This window comes from Brassica napus, chromosome A4 (genome assembly GCF_020379485.1).
Source record: "Brassica napus cultivar Da-Ae chromosome A4, Da-Ae, whole genome shotgun sequence".
NCBI classification, from domain to species: Eukaryota; Viridiplantae; Streptophyta; class Magnoliopsida; order Brassicales; family Brassicaceae; genus Brassica; species Brassica napus.
In genome coordinates, this window is record NC_063437.1 from 11,411,178 (window position 1) to 11,432,692 (window position 21,515).

The window sequence follows — 21,515 nt, forward strand, 5'->3', positions numbered from 1 at the left end:
GAACGGACTGTAAAGATTTAATTGCCATGATTAATGAGCCTTACACTTGGCCAAGCTTTGCATTAGAACTGGAGAGGATAAAGACTCTGCAGATATGCTTTCCGGACTTCAAGATCTCACATATTCCACGAGTGCAAAATCAGATTCCGGACTCTTTAGCTAGGACCACAAAATCTTTAAATAGAAAACTTTATTTTATTAGTTGTTCTATTTTGGTTTGGTTACCCAGACCATATCTAGCTTGAGTAATATAACACTTGGTTGTCGTCGAAAGAAAAAACAAAGCAACTTTAGAAAAGGAACAAAAGTTAAGACCAAGAAAACAGTGTGTGTATATATTCGACTGAAAAAAAGAAAGTAGTATTCAAGTGAGATGTCGTTAGGTGCCGGGAATTCTTCTTATTATTTATATGCTCCACCGATCTAGTCTCACATTCAGTTTCATAGCTCGAAACCTCGTGAGACTGATAGAGTTCCAAAGAAATGGCCTCTCAGTTGCTTTTGCCAACAAACACATTCACCAATTCATCCTTAGTTAAAGTTTTCGTTACAGGTAACGTAAATGTAACATGAACTCGTTTGAAAATAACATAAAAAGAGATTTGTTTTTGTTTTTATTAATTGATGTTGAAGCTCAAGCTTCAAAGGTTCAATCTATGATGTCTTGAGATTGATTTTGACTTGATTAGGTGATGACTTTTTTTTTTTTTTGATTAGGTGATGACTTGACTCTGAAAAGAAAGCCAAACCACGCAACAAGAGTTTCATATGGATTTAGCTTAAGAGCAAACGCAGCTTTGATATCTAGTCATAGATCATCTGTTGAAGTTCCACGACAATGGTACAATCTTGTTGCTGATCTCTCTGTTAAGCCTCCTCCACAGTTGCACCCCAAAACTTTCGAACCAATCAAACCGGATGATTTAACTCATCTTTTCCCTAATGAGATAATTAAACAAGAAGAAACACTAGAGAGATTTATCGACATCCCCGAAGAAGTTCTTGAAATCTATAAGCTTTGGCGTCCAACTCCTCTCATCAGGTTCTTGTTCTTCTTTTTTCTTGTTCTTCTTATGTTTATGATATGCACTAGCTTGTAGTGGATGATTAAATTAGAGTAGTAAAAGGACTCAAAGAAATACAGAGTCCAAATCTATTAATACTAATTGTTTTTGCTTTGATAACAGAGCAAAGAGATTGGAGAAGCTTCTTCAGACACCTGCAAGGATTTACTTCAAGTATGAAGGTGGTAGCCCAGCTGGTTCACACAAACCCAACTCAGCAGTTCCACAAGCTTATTACAATGCGAAAGAAGGTGTCAAGAACGTTGTGACGGAAACAGGCGCTGGCCAGTGGGGCAGTTCTTTAGCCTTTGCTTCTAGTCTATTTGGACTTGATTGTGAAGTACGCAAAATGTTTGCTTCTTGCAGTGATTTCTTGAAAATTTAATCAAGTGTTTGTGTCTTTATCCTTTTTGCAGTGATATCAACTTCAATCAGTTTTATAAATTTCTTGTTTCTTTTATACTATAGGTATTTCAGGTGGCCCATACATACCAACAAAAGCCATATCGCAGGCTGATGATGCAAACTTGGGGTGCAAAGGTTCATCGATCACCCTCGGAACTCACTGAGGCAGGTAGAAGAATCCTTCAGGCAGATCCATCAAGCACAGGAAGTTTAGGCATTGCAATTTCAGAAGCTGTTGAAGTCGCATCAAGAAACGAAGATACAAAATACTGTTTAGGGAGTGTATTTAACCATGTGTTGTTACACCAGACGGTTATTGGAGAAGAATGCATAAAGCCAGGGCCGTCTAACAGCACGCGTAAGTGGAGCGGTCGAACAGGGCCTCGAAATATAAAGATAAAAAATTTAAGAATTTTTCAAAATATAAAGATAAATTATGGTAAGAAACTTTAAAATTTTAGATATAATGCTAAATTTAGAACTTATAATTAAAAAAAATCAAACAAAGTTATTAAATTTTAAAATTACGTTATAAAATGTACAATTAATATATTTTTTGAACAGGGCCTAAAATTAATTAGAGAGCCCTGCATAAAGCAGATGGAAGAATATGGCGAAACGCCTGATGTGATCATAGGATGTACTGGTGGAGGATCGAATTTTGCTGGTTTGAGTTTTCCTTATATCCGGGAGAAACTCAAAGGCAAAATCAACCCTATTATACGAGCGGTTGAGCCCTCGGCTTGTCCTTCATTGACCAAAGGAGTTTACGCTTATGATTTTGGTGATACAGCTGGATTGACTCCTTTGATGAAGATGCATACTTTAGGGCATGACTTCATTCCTAGTCCTATCCATTCCGGTAATAAATGAACCTTAAATCCAAGATCTCAGACATACTAAAGTTGAAGGTTTCGGTCTATGGATTATTGATTTCTTGAATTTTTTTTTCTTTTGTTCTTGATTTATTGGTGGCTCTTGCTTCTTCTTTTTTTTCTTCATGTTTTCATTTCGGCTAATTTGTCGTTTTATCTATGGTTTTTAACAGGTGGATTACGGTACCATGGGATGGCACCGTTGGTCTCACATATTTATGATCAAGGTTTCTTGGAAGCAATCTCAATTCCCCAAACTGAGTGCTTCCAAGGTCGCCTACTAACTTTACACCCGTGTAGATTTTGTACTGGACTGTAAAAATCCCAACTTTCCCATATAATTTTCTTGCAGGTGCTATTCAGTTCGCAAGAACAGAAGGGATAATACCTGCGCCAGAACCGACTCACGCCATTGCTGCAACCATAAGAGAAGCTCTCCGATGCAAAGAAACAGGTGAAGCAAAAGTGATACTAATGGCCATGTGTGGACATGGCCACTTCGACCTTGCCTCGTATGAAAAATATTTACGAGGCGAATTGGTAGATTTATCATTTAGCGAAGAGAAGATTCAAGAGTCTTTGTCCAAGGTTCCTCTTGTTGTCTAGCTCCAAGTTAAGCCCCATGTTCCGAACCAAACGTGTGTAATAAGTTAGGGCATTATCATGCCCTTTTAAATAAATTGTGCCAGAGAGAGGAGCATCAGTAATAGACACAATGTGTAACATATGAAAAGAACTTTTAATATCGTTTATAATTTGGTTTTATTTTACAAGATACTAGGTGATTTTCCTGTGCTCATGCATGGTATAAATATTTCTAAGGTAAATATATTATAATAATTTATTACTATTTACTTTTAATTTTTAATTAATGTATAATTTATATGCATCATTTATATTAATAATACTATATTACTTTAATTATACATATAATTTTATATATGTTATATTTTATCGGTTTTGTTGTTTTTCAGTCGATTTAGTTATCATTTGAGTAAATTAGATTGTATATATGAATTCAACTGTAATATTTTTATTCTATATATTAAAATTTTGATTAATTTCTTATTTGCATTTAGGTGTTTGTTGTCTTAGATATGTAAATATATTTTATGAATATTATGTATAACTTAAGATATATTGTGTTTATAATGAAAAAAATAAAATAAACTAAAGTGTCTGATTCCAAATTACATAAATTAATATAACGAAACGATAATATTCTGAAGTCTCATGCATATATATAAATTTTACAAAAGAGCTAAATTGTAACAGTTGGTTAATATTTTATTTTCATTTTAATATGTTTTGAGTTGTCTTATGATTTATATTTATAAAATAAATTACTATTCGTATAAAATTATATATCCTTTTTGTAGTTAAATCTATGATTTTAGAAATAAGTTGGATTAGTCGAATCATTCATGTTGTGCGTATATTGAGTTACATATATTCTTTCAAATTCAAAATGAAGTATAATTTTTTTTTTGTTATAATTAAGTCAAATGTGCATGTATTTTCATAATATTTATCAAATTATATGTTGATGTTTTTTAAAAAATATTAGAAAATAAAGCGATGATCAATAGGAAGTTACATGCGTAAATAGCTGATACATTTTTGAAAGTTCATGAACACATATCAATTTTTACAATTAGAAGGAAGAACTTTCTCGCCTGTGAGCTAGTAAAAAAATGAAAGATAATAAAAAATAAGCAACTAAATATATGAAATATATTATAATATTAACTAAGCAACTAAAGATATTTACAATAAGCAGTAAAAAAATTGTGATTGTATTTAAAATAATAGTATATAAGTAAAATATAATTTATCGATATTTTTTTCTGTAATTGAAAGATATTAAAGTCAACTAAATATATAAAAATAAATAAAATATTTCAATATTACTAATTATAAAATATTTTAGACAATTAAACATATATCAGTTTATGTTACTTGATTATTTTATGTAATCATCTAAGAAAATATATAGATATATAAAGATATTTTTATTACTTTGATTTTTTTGTATTGTTTAAATTATGTTTTAAAAGAAATAATATTTATGTTTCTAATATCAAAATTATCTGTGTAAATTGTCTTTAATGAAATCACATTATATAGAAATTTATAATTTTCATCTAAGAAAATATAGATATAAAGAAAATATTTTATTACTTCAAAATTATATTTTATGTTATTTTAAAGTATTTTTAAATGTAATATTACTATTTTGTGAACTTTCCCTTTTTTATAAAATCATATTATATACATATATATATTTTTCGTTTTTCAATTTTTTTTAACTTTATTAAAAGTTTCCTTTTTATTATATGTGTATATTTTTTGGAATTTTTTTAAAAGGAAATTTAAGAAAATAATAAATAATATTATTTTAAATATAAATTAATTCATTAAGAGTATCAGTGTAATCAACCACCGTGAGAGTTAACGTGAGAGCGACACATAGAAAACTGACTTCACAAATAATATTATAGAGATTATCACCAATCAAAAAAAAAACTGAAATGGTTGTAAAAAGATGATCATTTAGTTCGGTTAGAAGTTTGGTTTGATTCGGTAGAATTCTTGAAAAAACTTCAATTTTTAGTTCGGTTCTGCAATCGGTTACTTAGGTTATCTTCTTAAAAAAAGAATTTATACCCAAACCATACTAACAACCAAACCGAATTAACCAAATTTTGAATCGAATTAACAAAAAATAATCAAATTTATCCAACATTATACAGAAATCTAACCAATAAAAGAATTCGGAATTTTTTAAAAAAATCAAACTAACCGAATTTTATTTTGGGTTAATTCGGTAAGATTATGTTAAACCAAACTAACCAAAAACCAAACTACCCAAATTTAATAACCCAAACTAACTGAACCCGCGTGCATACTTTATAATATGACACTGCAAGACATGAAAATAAATTTACGGCTGAGTTAACAGATATAAGCTAATCGAATCACGTGATTTACAGTTATTTGAGCTATTATTCGCTTGCATCATTCACATCAGTGTAGTAGACTGATGTTTAGTGATTAATTCGAGCAAAGACAAAGATTTTATGGTTAAGAAAGAATCAGTTCCCAATAATTAATCTTCATCTCAAGAGAGTCCATGATTAAAAAGAGGCTTTGCTAAGAAATCTTTTTTCTATTTTCAATGATTAATTATGCCGATCAGTATTTTCACAAGATCTAAAGGAAAGTTGCAGGCGAGCCCATTAATCTGTTGTACTTTGCCCTTAGTATAAACATAAACTAGATTTTGATCCGCGCGGGCGCACGGATGTATTTTTTTTAAAAACATGATGCTATTTATTTTTATATCATTATTTAGGGCTGGGCAAAAAACTCGAATTCGAAGAACCGAACCGATCCCAATCCGAATAAGTATTATCAAATGCGAACCAAAATTGATTAAATATCCAAATTATTCAAAATTTTGGTATTTGATGAACTAAAATCTAATCCGATCCGAACCGAAGTATTTTGGATATCCAAAATAGATTTACATATTTATATATATTATTTATTTTTAGATTAATATATATATATAAAAACATCCAGAATATATATATGATACTTTTAAGTTCGTTTAATTATTTGAAAATATATACAAATAATCAAACGTAAATATCTAAAATAGTTAAAATATCTCAAAAATAAAAAAAAATACTTAAATAATTATTAATTCTCTATACAAATATTTAAACCAAACCAATTTATATGTTAAGTTAGGTACTCTGACATATGTTATTCAAATTTATATGTAATATATTCTATTGCTTATAATTTTTTTAAAAAAATTAAAGAATATAATAATTTAACTTTTTAAAAATAATTTAAATTGGTTATCCAAATCCTAACGGAATCCTCAAAGATCTGAACCGAACACGAAATCCCAAACAGACCCGAAAACGAAAACGAACGTCCACCCCTAATCACTATTATATATCCTATATGTGTCATCATAGGTTATAAAAATATGTGTTATCATATAATTAATCGTATTTTATACGTACCATCAAATAAGTAATCTTATAATTAATAATATTTTATACGTACAATCATATAAATAATCACATATATTTTTAAATTTCAGTGTGAAATATAAAAACCATAATTTAAGCTGGTGTTTGAAATTGAGCTTTGTATTGTATTTTTCTTATATATTGAAAACATTTTTATAATGGTTATTAGAAAATATGTTAGTGAAAATCAATTTTTGAATATATGTATATTTTTGAATGAATTTTTGATATAAATCAATTTTAAATTATTATTTTGATTTGAATATGTATATCAATTAACATAAGTCTATTACTTTTTAATATAATGTAATGGACTTCCAATTTTTTTAATAGCATAAGCCCATTAATTTTTTTTTCCTAATTTACTGCTATCTATGTTTCCATACAACATTATATTTTTTTTAACTGCTATCTATGTTGCCAAACAAAAAGTTAAAGTATAGATTTAATAAGATAGATGTCATAATACAACATACATATATTGCAACTTTAAAATAAGAGTTTGGTCTATATATTCCTTAGTCCTTTATTAAATGAGAAGTATTGTAATAAATACATTCATACTATAATGAACACATGACACTCTCACAGCGATTTGAGAATGAATACGCTGACGTGTCACGTGTAGAGAGCTCTATACATAAATGTGTTCACATTTTGTATTTTACGGGTTTTTTTAATATAAAATTCATATGCATGGTTCCAATAAAACTCACACTATCTGGATTTTTCGGTTTGAATCAAAATAGATAACGAACCGAAAACCAAAAAAAAATATATATATATATATATATTGTTTATGGATACAGCTGGGCAAAACATTCATAAATTAAATTTTGATTCGATTCATTATCCGTTTTGATTGGAATCAAAAAAAAATATGATATACTTAACTCTACGAAGCAAATCAAATACATGCAATATCCGCAAAAAAAGCAAATCAGAAATACCAATATATTTAGGAACGAATATCCAATTCGATATGTTATATGCATATAGTTAAAGAATATATATATATGTATAAGATTATATAAGTTTACAATATTTTATGTATTAAATTTATTGTATTGGGTTTAGAATTTTTAAAGTTAAATAATGTTTTATTTTTTGTAATAAAATATTATCATTTTAGATTTTTTTAGATTTTTTTCTATTGATTTTAACAAAATTTATTTATTTACGAATCAAATCGAATTGGATATCCGAGACACCGAATATCAAGGTGGCTATAGATCCAATCGATACGAATGCCTCCAAATACCTGGATATTCGATCTGCTCCCTCTCCTATTTATTGATACAATTCGGTTTTCTTTATATGAAAGAAATTTCACTAATGTCTAGTTTTTTTTTTATTTTTAGAATTTTATCTTTCAAGTTTTATTTTGAACAAAAACGTTATTTAATATTAATTAACAGTATCTTTATATATTTATCAACTATTTTATATACTTTTATATACATATACATGTTCATATTGACGTAAGCACCTTATAACTAAATATTCACAATAACTGAAATATCTAATTCTCTTTGAAGTTGAAATATTTTTTATTATATTTCTTTTACTAAACCAAATTGTAATGAAATGATTTGTCTTAATATTTTTTTTTTTTAACTATTATCCGTTTAGAAACTATAATATAATAGCCTTGGTTCGACATAAGGATTATCTAAAATTCATAATAGGAAAACAAACAAATAATAGTAATTTTTGGCTATCACTGGAAAAACCAGAAACATCAAACATTTTAACCGAACAAACTAAAATAAATATTAATTTAGAATGATAGTTATATTTAGGAGATTAAAAAAAACAGCCGAAAATCAAAACGATATCCAGATTAAACATATTTAATGTTTCATTATTAAAAAATAATGAAACCGGATTATTACCTAGTATATAATTAATACTCTTGTCTGCTTAAGTATGTTGTTTGTTTGCTGAAAAAGATGGAGTAGGAGGAGGGCCAGGGTTACGAGGTGGTGGAAAAAATGGGAATGGCGGAATTGGAAAAATAAAGTGAGAGGGTGGAGGAGGAGGTGGTGGTGGTGGTGGAGGAGGATGCAGACCTGGAAAGATTGGCGGCAGTGGAGGAAATAGAGAGTGAGGTGGAGGAGTACTGGGAAGAGGAGGAGGACGAGGCTTAAATGGGTTTGGTGGAAAAAACGATGGAGGAGATGGAACTGGTACAGCAGGAGGTGGAGGAAATATAGGAGGGAAAAACGATGGAGGAGGAGCTGGAGGAAGCTGAGGAGGACGAGGCTGAAATGGATTTGGAGGGAAAAATGATCGAGGAGGAGGGGAAACTGGAGGAGGATGAGGAATCACTGGAGGGAAAAATGGTGGAGGAGGAGCGGGAGAAGACTGAGGAGGACGTGGCTTAAATGGATTTGGAGGAAACATTGATCGTGGAGGAGGTGGAGCAGCTGGAGGCGGAGAGAAAATATTGGAGGGAATAATGATGGAGGAGGAGCTGCAGGAGGATGAGGAGGGATGAGGCTGAAATGGGTTTGGAGGGAAGAACGAGGGAGGAGGAGCTGGAGCAGTAGGAGGCGGTGGAAACATTGGAGGGAATAAGGATGAATGAGGAGTGGGGGGAGGCCGAGGCTGAAATGGGTTTGGAGGGAAAAACGATGGAGGAGGAGAAGGTGGTGGCTGATGAAATATTGGAGGGAATATCGACGGAGGAGGCAGCATGAGGAGGCTGAGAAATAATGGAGGAAATCTCGGAGGAGGAGGGGATGAAAATGATGGAGGGGGGGGGGGGGGGGGAAACGGGTGGTGGGGGGGTGGGGGGGGAAGGTGGGGGGTTGGGGGAGGGGGGGGGGGGGTGCCGGGGGGGGGGAAACGGGGGGGGGGGGCGGGGGGGGGGGGGGTGGGGGGGGGTGGTGGGGCGCATGGGGGGTGGGGGGGGCGGGGGGTAGGGGGGGGGTTCGGGAGGGGGGGGGGGAGGGGGCGGGGGTGGGGGGGGGGGGGGGTGGGGGGGGAGGGGGTGGGGGGGGAGTGGGGGGTGGGGGGAACGTGGGGGGAGGGAGGCCAGGGGGAGGGGGGCAGGGGGGGAGGGGGGGGGGGGGGGGGGGGGGGATGGGGGGCGGTGGGGGGGGGGGGCGGGGGAGGGGACGGGGTTGGGGGGGGGGGTTTTTCAAACAAACACGTGGTTGTTAGGTTGGAAAAATTCGGGAAGGGGGTGCGTTGGAGGTGGGGTGGGATGCACAGGGTTGATGTGTGGGGATAAATCGAATCGTGCTTGTTCGGGGGGGTAGGAAGGGTTTACGATGGTAGGAAAACGTTATTGGAAATGTTGGGATAGAAATCGAACTTCTTGTCATATCCTATATGCGTTGCTATAAGTATAGTGAAAATTCAATGAAAAAAAGAACAAAACAGTATATAATTTGTAACTTTCTTAAATAGTTCCCTAACCGTATTAAAATAAAATAACTAGAAAATTCCTTTCATATACTTTTTTAACGCTATTTTAAAGTTCATATCTTATCGATACGTTTTCTACGACTTTCTGGATCGATTTAATAAAACAGTATGTTGAACACCTTGATGAACCTTCTAGTGAGACACTATATTTCATGTCCTTTTAAGAATCTCATTAGCGTCCTACCAAATCTTTCTGCACAAGTCTACAACAATTCATGCATTCAAATATTTCAAACAGAAAAAGAATAATATTTTCTATCATTTACAAAAATCATTTGCGTTGTGGTAAGTCTATTGAAAAGAATGTTATTTGAAAATTTGGAGGGAAAATCGAAAGAGACGGTGGCTTAAACGGGTTAGGTGGGAAAATCGAAGGGGGTGGTGCAAAAGGGTTTGGTGGGAAAATCGAACGGGTGGTGGTGCAAACGGGTTTGGGGAAGAAACCATGGATGTGGAGAAATGAATTCTTGTCTCCTATATTTTGCTTCTTGTATTGAAACTGAACATGTTTTGCTTTCTTATTGTTTCAGAATCCGTTTAGACTTCTCCCCGGATGCTTCTTTAGAGCGAATATCTGATTTTTCTCGTTTCTGAACACTTTTTGTGTTCAGGACATAAAACATGGGATTCCCCGTGATGACCTTTTGTCTCCTGTCCTAAGATCAGTTTTGCTCGTCTGAATCTGCATTCAAGCTTGCCAGATGATCCTGCACAAGTCCACACAAAGGACAACAAATGTTTCAGAACAGAAAAGAAAATAAGTTTCTTCATACTAAAATCATTTTGCGTTGTGGTACCTGATCTTAAGAAGATGTTATTGTTGTTGCATAGGACAATGTCAGTGATCCTTAGAGGTAGATTTTCTGCATGTGAAGAATGATTACTGAGGTTATTGCTAAGGCAATGGAGACGAGAATGAGAAGACAAGACATTTGGAGCTTTGGTTTTTTCAAACAAACAATAAAACGTTGTAGTTACCCCTTTGTTTATAGCATAACTATTGTTCTTGTTTGTTGTATATCAGTTAAGATATGTAAAATGTCCTTTTCACTGACGTAAGATACTCTTGCAGATAGGTTAAAACTAGGTTAACTAAATAGTAAAACCTAAGAAGGTCTGTCTTAGTTATGCTTGAATTTGTAAACTTACTTTAGGCAATTGTTTAAAAAAAAAGTCCTATGCTTTTTGCCAACAATACGTATTCAGAATAGTTCCAAAAATCATGTGCTTGTTCGAGATTCTAATGAAGAAAACGTCTTGGTCAATCTATTTTTAAAATTCCTTTATTAGATTTTATATTATTATTTGTAAAATAAGTTTTCACATCTGAGCTCTCACGATAAAAGTTAGGTTGTTAATATCGTTTATATCGATCCTTAATGAATCAAATATATAACCTACCTACAAAATAAAACGAATTTATTTTTTATTAGATAAGTGATTAAAATTAATAATAATTAAAATTATCCAAATCTATATATATATATATATATATATTAAAATAAAAAATCATTCATATATATATTTTGTTGCTATTCAAAATATCTTTAATAAAATTTAATTATTAATAAGCATAACTAAATATTAATCAAGTAAAATTCTTAATTTATATAATTGAAAAGAGAATATTGAGTGATTTATTTATCACTAATGAATATAGTGTACACAAAAAATTTCAATTTTTCATAATAAGTAAAAAAATTAAATGAAAACATAAATCCCCATAATAATTATCATTATAGTATTTTAACTAGCAATGCATGTATTAGTAAGTAGTTATAAAATGTTAGGACCGCGGGCGAAAAACCTAGTATTAATAAAAAAAAAAATAAATTCAACTATCAAAATTTTCCATTCAAAATATATCAACTCAATTATTGAAAAAAATAACCTTCAAATAGATATCTGTTTACAAATTTTTTTTTTATCTATAGTACCACTTAAACCTCAAACTGCCTATCATTAAATAAATACTTTGTATTTGGTTTCTTCACAAACGATGTGTATATTTATTTTAGACAGAAATATTACCAGCTATACCCCTAGTGTGATTTTTGTTAAACAAATTTTGGTATAATTCAGGGATATAATGAGTCCCTATGGACCTGAAAGCAAATGGTTGTCCGAATTAGACTCTTGATAGTTATCCGACAATAGTATGTAACCTTCACGAGAGTTTAATGTTTCAAAACCCTCACGATCGTTACTTGTACACAATAAGAACTAAAGAGCATGTTTACAAAAGGCTTACAAACTTTTGCAAGTAATCCATATCAGCTAAATAATGGATGAAGCACGAACTTCGTGATACAAAGCTAAAGAGTGATTAAGAAACTCAAACCTAAATAAACCCGCAAACACACAAATGGGGGAACAAAACATATTATTTTTCCATAGTGATGCAAAGAAACCTGATGAATTATGTAATAAAACACACGAACAACGGTTATTAACTGGGAAAAAGAGTAGTACTTTAAAGTAGAGTTCTAATTGTAAATTTTGTAGTTTGTGATGTTTAGAACTTCTTGTAATTTGTCATCTCCAATAGTAAAACCCATTTAAAGTTTTCAAGACAACAAAAAGAGAAAAAGTCAAGGAGAGAGAGAGAGAAAGACACAAAAACAAAAAGAGCCAATACAAAAAAAGACACCTTAGAAGTTCTTACCAATTCTAAAAACGATATTTTAAGAACCTGATTCTTAGTTTTTGTTTCTTTTTGGTTTATTTTTTGAGTTTTTTTTAAAGAACCTCTCTTAAAAAACCTCTATTGGAAATGCTTTTAATTCTGTTAACTCTACTTTAAAGTGTGAATACGTGTCTCTCCTTTAAGCATCAACTCGTAAGTTGTATTAATCGTAACAAAGAAGAGTTATACTTTAAATTAGTTCCATACCAATCCCCTGACGTATTGTAGTGCATGGTAGCTTGAGCATTCAATTCCGCAGTCTGAAGTTCAGGCAACCATTGCTCCGATGTTCTACTCTCTGATTATGTAGCTAGATCTAGGCAATAATTAGTTTTCCTCCATACAATAATAACATAGCAAATGCATATAAACTTATAAAGTTAGTAGTGAATGTTTACATAAGAAATTGTGGTTATTCTAGCATACCTAAATCTGTAAACCATGACTATCTATTCTTAAAAAAAGGGACAACCCAGCTTATGTTAGTATCCTTGTGACTAGTTTTGATTCGAAAAATATTTTAAACAGGTCCCATTCTAACATCATATAAAAAGCTCTTTAACACCTTCTAAACCCTAAACCCTAAACCTAAACCCTAACACTCCCGATCATGGGTGACTGGAAATGACACGGTCTATGCTCCCAACGGTCAACCCGGAGTTTTTGGAATATCTCTGAATTCCTTCAACTAGCAATCCGAGCACACCAAATTTCCTGTTGAAAATCACTTTAGGATTTTAAATCTGACGGAGTAATACCCGATCATTAATTTGTCCGGAAAAAGACTGATATCATATGGTAACTTGCCATTTAAAACATTGTGTATACACTATATATATCTAATTTTGAACATCTTACAACCTGTTCTAATTTTATCCAACAGCCTAGTGTCCAACGTTTTACTGTACATATACAACAAAAGAGACATTGCAAATATAAAAAAACTGTCTTGGATGTTTCTTCAAGTCCAAAAGATATGGTCTCCCGCATACTGGTCATCTAACACTCAAATGAGTCATGAGTAACTAATTTACTCAGTGAGTCTAGCTCCCATTACACATTCAGTCCTAAACCTGAGCAAGCACGATAATTTTTAAGTATAACAAACAAATACTAGTATCATAACTTAGTACTTATTTAGTCATTATGAATCTCATTGTAGTCCTCACTTCTATATATAAAAGCATAAACTAATCCCGAAATCACAAAGGTAAAACTAGCCTAGGGAGTTAGCAATCACCATCTTTGTCAGAATTCATGATACATGAACATCCGACATTGCATAGTCATGAAGTGCACGGCCATAGGCTGCAATCCCGTGTCTTTGGGCTCTTGATACGTCACACGCCACACGCAACATCATGGTCACAGTTCACATTTCGTACGAGAATTCTTGGATAGCTAGTATATAGTAAGACTTGACATGATTTATACCTAAATACTTATCGATATAATTACCACAACAGTTTGTACTTGAGAACAAGTAGTAAGTTTCAGTATAAAACTCAACACACATTTCATATTAGTTCGTAAGAGTTTTACTCAAAGTAAACACTTGACGATTGATTAACGAACAAGACACTTTCCTTAACAACCATGAATATTCAAAACATATTCAATTATGCAGCACACTAATACATGATTCATCAAACTAACTATCTGGCACCTTAAGATAAGTTTTGAAACTGACGAAGGAGAGGATAGAATAGAATTGATCCTAAGAAATGCTTGCACAAACTTGAGAACTGTTATGATTTAGAATTGTTTCTAAAGCAAGTTCAACACAGCCATCCGAGAGATTAAACGGCTACAACGATCATCTGGACTAAAGCAAGTTCAGCAAGCAGTTTGTGACATGCACATGACCAGTAACGGATCCATGAATTATTTTTATGTGCCATGATATAAGCATAAAATTTTAATGTATTGTGTACTTTACTCGTATCATTATGACATAAATATCGTCTAAAACGTGTTACAGGCCACTATTTTCAGTGCAAGAATAAATAAGTAAATGTTATAAAGCCCAAAAATATGTAATGGCTGCTACTTTCAAAAAGTTAACAGATAAAAACTATTAAAATATATAAAACAAAAGATGTCAAGGTCATGAGAGGATATCCTGTTCGGAATCGCGCTGGGCGCTATCCGTGCGGCTATCCTGGACCTAGCAAGTTTTTGAAAAATCAGAATAAACTCGGGGGGTATACGTGGGAACTGGTTTTTAGTATTTTAGTACATTTTAGTTTTAATACATACAAGTTTCATCAAATTCCAAGTTAGATCATATAAACTGATAATTTTGGTTGATAAATGCCATTAGTTTTATCGGATGCCATTAGTTTTTCTCAAGAAAATAAAACAGATGCGTTTAGTTTAGTCATGCACAAAAAAAAGAAAGTAACCCAATACACCTATGTTTTGACAGATAGAAGACGAGTTTGATTTGTCTAAAAAAGTTAAACAAGAAATAAAATTAAAGAAAATACAAAAAGTTCAGAATTACCTTCTCTCACATCGGTAAGGAGAGCATAAGTGACAAGTCTGATTGTCTATAAATACAGCTATTTCTTCGTATCATCATATTGCATTGTGGGTTTTGTTTAGTAAAGCCCAAAATATGTTAAAAGTTTAAAATTAGTTGGCTAAAAATCGATTAAAACTCTGGGAAAGATCCGATTAAATGATTTAGGCTGTAAACTATACGGGCCTTAATCCCTACGGTACTCCTAGGCGACCGATTACGCGACTAGACGCCCGCGTTTTTGAACAGAGGAGGATATGGAACGTGAGTTTAGCGGTGTCAGCATCTTAAAATAACCACTTGGAAACCATATTTCTTACAAAATCCTACACAACTTAAATTATTTGATTATTTTACCGGTGTCAGGTGACACCCTTCTTTCCCAAGTAGATCCGCTTCTGCACATGACATTAATGAAGCAAGCAGGCATGCAGATCAGGTGCAATGCACATGCTCGGACAGGAGAAAAACAAGCAGGTGCACGGCACATGCCTGACCAAGCAGCTGGATTCCTTGCTAGCTCTGACCAGACATAGCAAGTCAATCCGCTCTTAACCATCTCTCGGCCAACATTCGACCAGACACACCTCATCCATCGGCTCTCTACGAGACCTATCACGGGCTGGTATGACCATTAGACAGTCCAGTGGGGACATTGAACTAGCTACTGATTATTGTTTTAGTCTAGACACGGCCAATTTCGAACTGAGTTTTTTACTGTCCTCATACACAAAAGAAGCAAACAAAGAAATTATTTCCTTCAAACTCAATACAAATATTAAACAAATTAGCATTTTCATCCAAGATTTCAAACTAATACCAGCTATGAATGAATTACATTTATGATTTAAAGTGTAAATATTCCTCCGAATGTTAATTTTCTCTTCCAAGTTTCGACACCGATATTGACTTCCGTATCTGAGTTGACACAATCGTGTCTTGTTACTTATGGAGCAATCAAACCAAACCACCAAGTCCACATTTACATTTGTTGGAGTCAACTCAACACCACGTGTCATTGTATATTATCCAAACAAGCACGTATAAGTTCGTGACAAGTTGAGTAAATAGAATCAGTAAACAGAAACAAACCCATTCAAACTTCGAGTGCACCATTTCCAATAAACATATGTATGTTGAGACATGAAAACAATATTTTTAAAAGCTATTTCAAACATCTAGTAATTAAGACATTGTCGCATTTTAGGTTTACAAGTATACGCATATATGGATTCAGCACCTAAGATCATCTATATATTGAGAGCTATATCTCATAAGTTTATTACCTCTCCATCAAAATCTAATTGAAGAAACAATACAATTGTTTTAAGTTAAAATATATGGCCATGAAGAATCTCTCATTTCTTGCAGTCCTATCTCTCCTAGCCTTAACTCTTCCATTAGCCATTGCTTCTGACCCAAGCCCCCTTCAAGACTTCTGCGTCGGCGTCAACACCCCATCAGATGGTGGTATGTACATGATGATGACTTCATAATATTTTTTTTGCCGTATTGTTTTTACTGATTTCTCATTTCTTATACTCTTTACTATTTGGTTATTTTTCTCATCAGTGTTTGTGAATGGAAAGTTCTGCAAAGACCCAAAGCTCGTCACCGTGGATGACTTCTTTATGGCAGGGCTTCAAAATGCAAGACCCGTAGCTAATGTAGTCGGGTCGAATGTCACAGCCGTTAATGTTAACAACCTTCCAGGGTTAAACACCCTTGGAATCTCACTTGTCCGCATAGATTATGGAGTAAATGGACAAAACCCACCTCACACCCACCCACGTGCTACCGAGATCCTCTATGTTGGACTTGGACAACTTCTTGTAGGATTTGTCACATCGAACGGAGATGGAAACCGTATGTTCACAAAACACTCAACGAGGGTGATGTATTTGTGTTTCCAGAAGGACTAATTCATTTCCAATTCAATGTGGGACGTTTTCCTGCGGTTGCATTCGCTGCTCTGAGCAGCCAAAACCCAGGTGTTGTCACTATTGCCAACTCTGTGTTTGGGTCTAACCCTGCGATTGACCCAAATGTTCTTGCAAGAGCATTTCAGTTGGATCCAAAGGTCACTAGTAGAAAACTATGAAATAGACACAGAATTTTTCGTGACAATAGTGTTTTTTCGTGACTATAGGACGAAATAGTCACGGTTAGTCACGAAAAAAAAAGCGTGTGTATACGATCGTGACCAAAATTGCCCGTGTCAAATCGTGACCAAAATAGACACGATGTAATCACAATTTAAAAGCGTGACTAAAATAGTCACCAAAATAACACAGAACCATTGTGGGCAACTTAGTCACGTTATTGCGTGTTTAAAACGTAGCTATTAACCAAAAAAACAAAAAAAAAAACTATTAATTAAACTACAGAAATATTTAAAACTAAATTTATATATCTTTTATTTTACATACAAACATATACATACATAAATACAACACACATATATATATATATTACATAATCATCCTTCCACCGGCTCCACCACCGCTTCCGCCACCAGCTTCTCCACCGACGCCACCAGCTTCTCCACAGAAACCTCCATCAGCTTCTCCCCCGACACCTCCACAGGTCTGGATGCTATGGCTGACGCGATGACTCAATCTGGTGCTGGAGCCACTGTTTGATCTGCTCGTCAAACTTCTTCCTCCGGCGTCAAGCTTCTTCCTCCGGCGTCAAGCTTTTTCCTCCGTCGTTAAGCTTCTTCCTCCGCCGTCAAGCTTCTCCCTCCTTCACAGTCAAGCTTCTGCCTCCTCCTTCTCCTTCGTCGGATGTTGATGCGTTTCTCCACCTTGGTCTCCTACTACGCCTCTGCGCAAGCCCTCCGTCCGTCGTATTGTTCAAATCCTTGGAACCGGTTTTTCAAATCCTCCAGATCTATACGATAAAATTAGTTAGCAGTGGAAAAGGGAAAGGGAAGAAGAATCACGATAACAGATTCACTCTTGGATTTTGCCAAATCAAAGGACTGTAGAGAAGGGAACGAAGGAAGACGCAGAGAAGGCGGAGAATAGAAAGGAGAGAGAGAGGAATAAAAGTAAAAGATCTAGTCCGTTGATTTTGTTCAATCTAATGGTTGATATTGTGATCCGCGTTATTAGAGTATGCACCAATCAGAGAATTAATTTAGAAAGGAGAGAGGAAGAAAAGCAAAAGATCTAATCGGTTGATTGTTTCCAATCTAATGGTTGATATTCTGATCCGCGTTATTAAAGTATTGGCCAATCAGAGAATTAGTTTAATATCAATGTCACCTACTGTGTTTTTTAATCTGTGTGTTTGCAACTTTGCATTGACAAAATACATACGAAACAAGTATAAATTCTCTATAACATTAACATCCTTATTTTTTAATTTTAGTAACCTCTCAATTACCTGTCCCTAACTAAAAAAAGGTTACTCGTGTCTCAATCATTTTTAACAAAATAATAATTATTTTAAGTTACGGTTATCATATATAATACGTTTTGTAAAGGATATCGACAAAATGTTTAAGAATACGCACATAGAGTATATAATATTTATTAACACTTACCACTTTAGTTTTGATAGTCTAGTTTGGAGTACAAAGTTTAGGATATATATTTAGAGTTTAGGGTATATGTTGAGTTTAGGATAGAAATGTAAGATCTAGGATTAAAGTATAAAATTAGATTTTAAGTTTTGATTTCAGATTTCTGGTTAAATTTATTAAATATAAATTTAGAGTTAAGATTTAAAATTTGGGGTTTGGAGTATGAGGTTTAGGGTATATGTTCATGGTTTGGGTTTGGGAAATGGAGTATAAATTTGAAGTGTTGGATTTGGGTTTAAATTTAAGATTCGAAGTCAAAGTGATCAAAATTACATTTTTTAGGTTTATAGATTTATAATTTAGTCTTTACAAGTCTTTTTGAGTGTTTAGGGATTTAAATGGTCACGTTTTATATACGTTTTGTAAACATGTCAATTTAGCCACTAAAGTTTTGTGACAAACCGTGGTTATTGCTAGTCACGAATATATGTGTGACCATTTCGTGTTTTTTTTGCCACGAGAAAGACACGAATTGTCACGTCCGAGTGCTTCGTGACTTTTTATGACTATTTTGTGACTTAATCAAAATAAGTCACGGTGCAATGTGACCAAAACGTGTCTATATCGTTTTTTCTACTAGTGGTGATCATGGATCTACAGGCCAAATTCTGATCATGAAATGAAAAATATTGTGGCACTTAAATTTTCTTCCATCCTTTGTTTGAATAAGGATCATGTATTATCTGTTCATCAGTATAACGTGACATTGTGTTAAATTTTTGTATTTCCCTTTAAGACATTTTCAGTGAATTACATGTCTCTTTTGGTCTTTCTTTTATTCCGTCCAGAATGTATTAATGCTCAGAAAAGTTATTTTGGCAAAAAGACTATTGTGCCTAATTAATTACAAAACGGAATCAGAATTGTGAGTAATAGAGAAAATGGCCATAACTCTTCCACGAAAAGACAAATTAGCCAAGTTCATCTATCACCTGCCAGAGGTGGACCCATGTAGACCAATGGGGTGCACCTGACACCCCTTAAATTTCTATATCTTTTATTTGTTTACTAAAGCCTAAGAGTGTTGGACATATAATGACAACACATGGTTGAAGTTCAAGAGAGGCATAAGAACACCTTTACATGGACGGCTAGGTGCTAAGCCTAAGAGTGTTGGATTTGTGCAAACCATTCTTGAAAAGGGGAACATGGTTGTCACATTTTGTTCTGGTGAAGCTCGTGTGCTGGCAAGTGAAGTTGTTAAGTTGATTCCATTGGACGGGGGTCAGCATGTAAGACTCAGGAAAGATGTTAGAGAGCCAATCACGTGATAGTTGTTAAGTTGATTCCATTACCAATTTACTTGACTATATGAGTTTCTTTGGGCTGGCCAAATGCATTGTTTAACATTTCCTTGAGCTGAGATGGTATGTGTTTTGGAGGCCTTTGTTAATAAAAACAAATACAAAGCAGAAGTTAATCTTTGCCAAAAAAAATATTTGGAGAAGTATCTTCACCAACATATGATATAAGTTAGATTTATTAAAACAGAGTGACAAATTTCCTCGGCTTTCAATTTAAAACCAATTGGCAGTAAGTAGAACGACCCAAGTATTTTATATATTACTTAAGTCCCATTCATATTTCTAATGTTGGATTTTATCTCCAACACCCTCCCTCGAGATAATGGTGTATATAACCATTAATCTCGCATAATCCCTCATATCCTTTCCAAGACAATACTTTTTTCTAGCAATCTCGGCGGAACTTAACCTTCTATGAGCCATCAGCTAATGGGATGATCAGGCCATTTTTCGGGCCGGATTAATGGTTCAGTGTGTGGGCTCGCTCTGATAACCTAGACTTTCAACTTAAAACCAATTGGCAGTAAGTGGAGTGGCCTAAGTCTCTTATATATTACTTACGTTCCTTTCATATTTCCGTTGTAGAATTTTCTCTCCAACACCCTCCCTTGAGATAATGGTGCGTATAACCATTAATCTCGCATAATCCATTATACCCCCTCCGAGATAATGCTTTATTTTCTAGCAATCTCGACGGAACTGAGCCTTCTATGAACCATCAGCTGACGAGATGATCAGGCCACTTTCTGGACCGGATTAATGGGTCAGGGTATGGGCCTGTTCTGATACCATGACAAGTTTCATGTGTTTTCAACTTAAAATCAATTGGAAGTAAGCAGAGTACCCCAACTCTTTTATATATTATTTAAGTCCAATTCATATTTTCAATGTGAGATTTTATCTCTAACACAGAGCATATTTATTGATAATATTACAGTATGTCACATGATTAAGAGATGAAGAATTCTTCATAGCATAGACGATGTAAAATGAAGATCAAATTCGGACGTGGAAAAACTCTTACAAAGGCAGAAAAAGTGATATCAATACTATTAAATTAGTAACATGACCAATTAATGTAGATTAAGGGTCTGACTGGTTCAAACGCAGCGGTTGCGGTTGCGGCTGCGGACGTTTGCGGATGCGGGTGGTTGCGGTTTCTAGCGGTTTTAAGAGATTTGTACGACTGGTTCTGCGGTTAGAAATTGGTGCGTTTGCGGGATACTTATGACTGGTTAACTACCAAATACAGCAGCGGTTAAATAATAAATTAACAATATTTACATTTTATACAATTATAAAAATATCAAAAATAATAATATTATAATAAATATAAAAGTTATATTTAGAAAGTTATAGTTTAATTTTTTAAAAAATATAGAAAATATTTTTATTTTAAAGTTTTATAATATTAATTAAAATGTAATAGATATATTTTAGCATTTTTATAATTCCAATTTAATTTTTTATTGAATATTTTTATTTTTGTATTTATATTTTTTTGGAAAAAAGAAATTTTTTTATCCTCCCGCAACCGCCCGCAACCGCAAACGCTAGCTGGAACCAGCTTTTGAATTTATGAGG

The 21,515-nt window shown here is 33.7% G+C and overlaps 1 protein-coding gene and 2 pseudogenes across 1 annotated transcript; 2 read left to right on the forward strand and 1 right to left on the reverse strand.

Annotated features, from left to right (window-relative positions):
- Positions 1 to 368: 368 nt before the first annotated feature.
- LOC125607966 lies at positions 369 to 3,119 on the forward strand (annotated as a pseudogene).
- Positions 3,120 to 8,316: 5,197 nt separating this feature from the next.
- LOC106448437 (leucine-rich repeat extensin-like protein 3) lies at positions 8,317 to 9,093 on the reverse strand. Its single transcript, XM_048778147.1, has one exon. The coding sequence runs from the start codon at positions 9,091 to 9,093 to the stop codon at positions 8,317 to 8,319; it is 777 nt and encodes a 258-aa protein (XP_048634104.1).
- A 5,958-nt stretch (positions 9,094 to 15,051) lies between these two features.
- LOC106374671 lies at positions 15,052 to 19,898 on the forward strand (annotated as a pseudogene).
- The last annotated feature ends 1,617 nt before the right edge of the window (positions 19,899 to 21,515 follow it).